At 35.5% G+C, this 6,939-nt stretch overlaps 1 protein-coding gene across 2 annotated transcripts in view; it reads right to left on the reverse strand.

The window, feature by feature from the left end:
• Positions 1 to 208: 208 nt before the first annotated feature.
• The window catches only part of TMEM135 (transmembrane protein 135), a 261,850-nt gene continuing 255,119 nt past the window's right edge, over positions 209 to 6,939 (reverse strand). For both annotated transcript variants that reach the window (XM_011938485.1, XM_011938484.1), the window contains 3 exons: positions 4,075 to 4,173; positions 2,931 to 2,998; positions 209 to 1,139 (listed from right to left, as the gene is read on the reverse strand). In XM_011938485.1, the coding sequence (XP_011793875.1) occupies positions 1,007 to 1,139; positions 2,931 to 2,998; positions 4,075 to 4,173 (300 nt within the window). In that variant the 3' untranslated portion in view covers positions 209 to 1,006. The remainder of the gene's footprint in view (positions 1,140 to 2,930; positions 2,999 to 4,074; positions 4,174 to 6,939) is intronic.

A 6,939-nucleotide genomic window follows, 5' to 3' on the forward strand; every position in this document is an offset into this window, starting at 1 on the left:
GCTAACAACGTGAAACCCCATCTCTACTAAAAAACAAAAAACTAGCCGGGCAAGGTGGCAGGCGACTGTAGTCCCAGCTACACGGGAGGCTGAGGCAGGAGAATGGCGTGAACCCAGGAGGCGGAGCTTGCAGTGAGCTGAGATCCGCCCACTGCACTCCTGCCTGGGTGACACAGCGAGACCATGAGACCCCGTCTCAAAAAAAAGTTTTGTTTTTAAATATTCAAGTGTAATACTTCTGTGAAAGATTAAAACATACATTTCAACTCTATTGGATGTGTCCATTTCCATTTACCCCTAACCTGCCATTAGTACATAGGTTTGCTAGGCTGCCAAATATCCCAACTAACTGGTCATGAAGAGAGATGATGTTATTAGTTGAAAGAAAAGCATGGATACCACGACATTTATCCAAATGGTATGAGACCCATCTTTGCATCCCTGAAGTAAGAATGGCCACTTCTCCAATTAAATTGCTCTACACGAAAGCAGCACTGTCCGTGGAGAGTTACTTCAAATCTATAACATTCCACTACTACAGATACCAATTCAAAACTTTTAAAAAAATTCAGACCAAATCCATGTACCCGTGATCCTTTGTAAATCCTCAAACATAGAAATAATCCTAATTTTAATCAAGAATTATATTGGAATGAACTAAAGACATCTTTTAAAGTAATTTTAAGTGTACTCTTGTTTGCTATTACACTTCTACATAGATTATATAATATTGCTTATGGACATAATTTGATCAATAATATATAATAATGTCAATCACTACAGTGATCCAGAATCTTATTCTGGCTATGGAGGAAGCTTAATTATTAAGCAACATCTTCCTAAAAAGCTTCTGAATTTCTGATTCATAAGAAAAACAACACAAATGAAAAGAGTATCTCTAACTGAAATAACACTGAAGTTCGAGCTTGGGCCCCCTCCTTTGTGTTCAACATAATTAACTCTTCAAGATGAAACATTTAGTCACATTAATAAATTACAGTCATCTTCAAGAAAACTCTGTGGGCAACTCTGGTGTTACAGTTGTGTATCTTGGATCCAACCTGGGGATGAAATCCTGAAAGTGTTTAGATGCACCAGTACCAAAAACATCAAGGACTTTTCGGTTCATGACAGCAAATCTGTAAAACAAAGAATACAGTAAACCAAGTATTAATATAGTTTATAAAATAATTCATTTTAGTTGACTTATCTTTTGTGGGATGGGAAAACAGAAAAGGCTAACGTAGCAAAGGATCTAAATTCAATGGCAGATTCAAGTCACATGAATGCTTTTCTTCGAGATACACTGTCTCATATTTTACTTAAAGAGATAATCCCCAGATCTGAAACTGCAGAGATTACAATCATTATTTCAAACCCTTCTAGAATTCTTTCCACTAGACTGTATCAAATAGAAAATTAGGTTCATTATTATTTTTATGATGAATGAATTCACAGGAAACTAAACAAAAAATGAGCTAACATTACCAATGAGGCAAAAGCATTAAATGTAATTCCTCTCATAATTGACATCTTAATGTCTCACAATCAAATAAAAACACATTCAAATGTGGAAATGTTTAATGACTAAAAGGCAAACAGCATACAGGTTTTCAAATGTCTAATAGACACAACACAGTAAAAACATACCCTAATGTTATCCATTACCTAACCTAAGATATATAACATTTTTCAAATACACAAATTTAGCTAATGTACAGGATAGACCTTCTGGGTCTCTGTGCTTATTCACAAGCATTTCCTTATTTCCTTTCTGGAGAAAACAGCTGAATGAAATTAGTTTTGAATCACTGGCCAGCATTATTCTGACAGCCTATAAATGTGACTTTGAGTACTTTTCCAAAGTAAGTTCCCTTCCAAAATAATCAGCTAGTAAAACTCATTAATGTGCAGAAAACTAAATGACAAAAAAATGATTACACAATAATAAATAAAGGATCTACAGCGACACAGATAAGAGGGAAAGTTCTGAAGCCAGACTGCCTGATTTATGTTCCAGCTCCTTCATTTACTAACTGAGTGACTCTGGCAAGCTATCTAACCCCTTTGTACATTTTGGCTTCCTCATATGTAAAACAGGGATAATAATAGTACCTAACTCATAGATTTAGGATTTAAGGATTAAATGCATATTTATGTATACATGTATATTGTATGTGTGCCTCTTAAAACCACACCTTGGACAATGTAAGCACTACACAAGTATTTGCTATTATTCTTAGTAATGACAGTAATATGTGCAATTTACCCAGTGCTACTATAAGCATCTTAATTTTCCTACAACTATACAATGTATGTATTATTGTTTCATTGTAGACAGAAAAAAGCTTACGCGCATGAGGGTAAATAATTTTCCATAGTAACACAGCTGAAGGTAGCAGAGCTGGACTCACATTTAGGTCTGCCTGACTCTAAAACCCATGCTCTTTCTATTAGGTCAAAATGCCTCCCAAAGAATTAGATTAAGATCAGGGGAGAAAACAAAACAAAGCAAAAATGATATGCAAGGTAGAGGAAAGTATACTTACAACAAGAAGCAACGCAATATGACTATTTCCAAAATGGAAATCACTTAATTAAGTAGACATGATCTTTAATGAATCTGTTTAATATTTTTAATAAAAAAGAAATGGCCAATGATTCAAACAGTCAGACTTAAGTATTTATGTAGCAATTAATCAGTAGTTAGCAAATCAACATGATATTAATCTAGACCACTTAAAACATCTACATTATACAGGGAAAAGAATGGTCAGAATAATGATCACTCAAAAAACGCCCCATGTTATTCTTAGTAAGTTGCTCATATTTTATTTATATATAAATACCTACTTTACCACTGAAAGAATATTCTCTCAAAAAGATAAAACCACTAGTAATATTTTTAAGAAAACTGTTTAGTCACTTACTTGCCCTTGGTGAGTCTTAAAAGGAACTTCCAGTAAGATGGTCTCAAAGTCTGAACTTCCATGACAGCCTAAGAATATTACATTTGAGAATATTTTTAGTAAGTATAAATGAAAACTGAAAGTGATGAAATACACAAAAGTGTATTGATGTTTAAGTTGGTAACTATCAAGAATCTTCATAAATATGCCTTCAAATAAAAATGTTGCTTTTGGCCAGGCGCGGTGGCTCACACCTGTAATCTCAGCACTTGCGGAGGCTGAGGCAGGCGGATCACCTGAGGTCAGGAGTTCAAGACAAGCCTGACCAACATGGAAAAACCCCGTCTCTACTGAAAATACAAAAATTAGCCAGGCATGGTGGTGCATGCCTTTAATCCTAGCTACTTGGGAGGCTGAGGCAGGAGAATCACTTGGACCCAGGAGGCGGAGGTTGCAGTGAGCTGAGATTGTGCCACTGCACTCCAGCCTGGACAAGAGCAAAACTCCATCTCAAAAAAAAAAAAAAAAAAAGTTGCTTTTGAAGTACTAATTAAGTGAATAGTCATTATCAGGAAGGATTTACTGAGATATTGATACTTCATTAGTTTTAATGAGTTTTTCAACCTGGCAGCATTTTGTGAGAAAGAGCAAATAAAAGTTTTTCCAAAAATTTTAAAACAGCCCTAACACCATTAATGTCAATAATAATGGTTACAGAATTTAGAGATTGAGCAATGCTTATATGAAACTAGTTCTTCCTCATCCTCATTCTGAATATTGGAGAAGTGCAATTATTTATATTTATGCCTATGACTATTAACAGCATATCCCTATTATCCTTTTTTTTTTTAATCAAAGGGAAGGACAATTAAATTGGGGCATTCTTCCCAAGGTACTGGAATAATAATTTACTTATAAATTGTAGTCTATTAAAACCTAAAAATTGGTGTACTCATAGAAAGGACCTAGCCCATTAAGTTAACATGTTTAAAGATTAGAAGCCTGTAAGCTATCTTGCTGAAAAAAAAACAAAAAACAAAAAACAAAAGATTAAAATGTAATACTGTAAATAGAAATGTTCCCAGAGTTTGTTTTTCTCCCATTTGATTAATGTGCATTAGACACAGGAATCATTCAATTTCTCATTTCAAAAAGCTATACTTACTGCCTGGAAGCAAATTGCTGTAGAGATGGAATAGATGATAGTATCTGCGTGAGGAAAATAGGGAACCTTCCCTGCTTCAATGCCTTTGAAATACATTGTCTGCAAAACAAGCATAAGACAAGAGTTATAAAGAAAAAACCTCAGCACTAAAAACATAATTGAGCATTGTGCTCCCTGCCTACAACTATGTTTTATACCTTTCTGAATCCTAATACTCCCTTCAGAGCTCAAACCATGTCACATTTTTCATAATGATGTTAAGGGTCAGCCCTTCCCTTTCCCTCACTGTTTTGCTCCAAATCCTAGCTTCAAGCAGTAATACTTTTCTGTAAATTCAGGAACATTTTATTTCTGCTTTTTAAATGATATTTACTCTTCAATGCTTTCTGTACAGTGCTCATGTGCTCTCTTCCCTGATAGATCTGTTCATCCTTCATTAATTTATTCAGTAAACATTTAATGGTGTCTACATGCTGGGCACTGTTCTTCACAAAATAAAGAATATAAACAGGATGAGAACTCAAAAGAAGTCACTGACAGGTGGCAACAACCTTCTCTTCTTCAACTCTGCATGGTCTTCAATACCTACCCCAGACCATGGCTTTAAAATACTTGCTAAGTAAATATGACTCTTTTAAAATTATATCCCAACTGAATTGCCATAAAAAGAATCCTCAAGATCTATATAAGCTACCATAACCAAAGAGCAAAGCAACAAAGGAAATGATAAGGTGAATACTTTACATACAAATCAATCCAAAAGTATATACTGAGGATTAAATGTACATAATATGTGTAAGAGACTGGGATATATGAGAATTGCAAGATATATACCAAGTTATAATCTATTTTGGAAACAAGATAAATAAATATACTTTGGCCATTATTTTGAAAAAAAAATGTAACAGTATATTGCAAGATACAGATATATTGTGCTGTATTCATGTTGAAAATTTAATTCAGATGTGGTAGAACTGCATCACAGAAATGTTAAGTGAAATAGCTATTTCCCAATAGATAGAATAACTGTGTTTCTAATTATTTATAATAAAATTCATTTAATAAACCAGATTCTAAGTTAATGAAGGATAGAAACCATATCCTATACTCTATATTCTTTCCAGTATGTAGCACAGTAATGAGAACATAATATATATTAAATAAAAATATGCATTTGACTCAGAGGTTCCTAGAGAACAATGGTCTATACAGTTGATCTTTATATCACTTTCACTGTACAGTAATAGAGCATTTTACTATAAAATTAACTTCAATCATAGAAAAATGATTGTTTATTACAACACAGCAACGAATTCCACAAAAGGATATAGCAAGCTTAAATTTCTAATCTCCCTAATTTTTTTTTTTTAAAAAGTCTGCACCAGCACAGTCTGTATGCCAGTTTCTTTTGCCAGGATCAGATATGGCCTGATGACACAAGAAAGGGAGAGATAACATTGCTTGCCTTAAAAAACTCTGGCCACTTAGCTGTAAAACACCTTTAATAAACTAGATCTCAATATTGGTTTCCTCTCGTGTTAAAGAATATATTTTTGCCACCTAAGGATTATTTTCTTTCTCTCAGTTCCCTTTTCCTCTCCATTAGCAAGTCTTGTCAACTCTACTCCTAAACATACACCAAACCTGTGTCGTTCTCTCCATCTCTGCTGCTACCATCCTGGTGCAAGCCACCATCTCCTGACAGAGACTAACTGTTCTCTCAGCTTCGGTCCTGCCTCTCTCTATATAGTAGCCAGAATGCTCTTCTTAAAATGTGAATTAAATACTGCATTTCCATGCTTAAAACTCTTCAGTGGTTTCCAGTGCACTGAGAAAAAAAATAAATTATTTACCCCAGCTTTTAAAATCCTACATGATCTAGCTCCTGCTTGTCCTCCTGATTTCATGATGTATATATTCTCTCAATCTCTCTCTCTTTCTCTCTCTCTCTCTCTTTCTCTCTCTCTCTCTCTCTCACACACACACACACAAGCACATATTTGGGTAAAGCAAGTAATTAAATAAGTTAAATAAAATCTATATTCTTAACTTTGAATTAGAAATATCAATATGCTCCAAATGTATTTTGTGTCTCTAAAAAGAAAGGCGAGGGAGATTCTCTAGCTCCGTTCACTGCGAAAGGCAAGAATCAGTAACTAGCCTGGGAGCCTCTAGTACCCGGACTGAAATCTTTAAATACCATTTCCCACTAGGAGCCATTACAGAGAAGACTGATTCTATGTCTGTGGCAGAAAATGTCCCAGATGAGCCTGGAATATATTGTCTTACAGCAAGAAAGCTATCAAAGATAATGGCGTTATGTTACAACAAATAGGAGTCAACTTAAGGAAGCTCTCATGGCCAAATATGGGAACAATCTGAGCATAATGATTGCAATGGGTTAAAATAAATCAAAAATGTTAAACTCCAAATCTTCATAATGATACTTTAAAAATAAAGACTCATCGGTCAACTTTGCAGGATGCTAACGTACTAACTCATTCTAAACACTGATAATTAAAAATGAAGTAATCGGCCGGGCGCAGTGGCTCAAGCGTGTAATCCCAGCACTTTGGGAGGCTGAGACGGGAGGATCACGAGGTCAGGAGATCGAGACCATCCTGGCTAACAGGGTGAAACCCCATCTCTACTAAAAAAGACCAAAAAATTAGCCGGGCATGGTGGCGGGCGCCTGTAGTCCCAGCTGCTCGGGAGGCTGAGGCAGGAGAATGGCGTGAACCTGGTAAGTGGAGCTTGCAGTGAGCCGAGATCCAGCCACTGCACTCCAACCTGGGCGACAGAGCAAGACTCCGTCTCAAAAAAAAAAAAATTTTTTTTTGGGCGGGCGCAGTGGCTCACCCCTGT

The sequence above is a fragment of the Colobus angolensis genome, unplaced genomic scaffold (assembly GCF_000951035.1).
Source record: "Colobus angolensis palliatus isolate OR3802 unplaced genomic scaffold, Cang.pa_1.0 Scaffold174, whole genome shotgun sequence".
NCBI lineage: Eukaryota > Metazoa > Chordata > Mammalia > Primates > Cercopithecidae > Colobus > Colobus angolensis.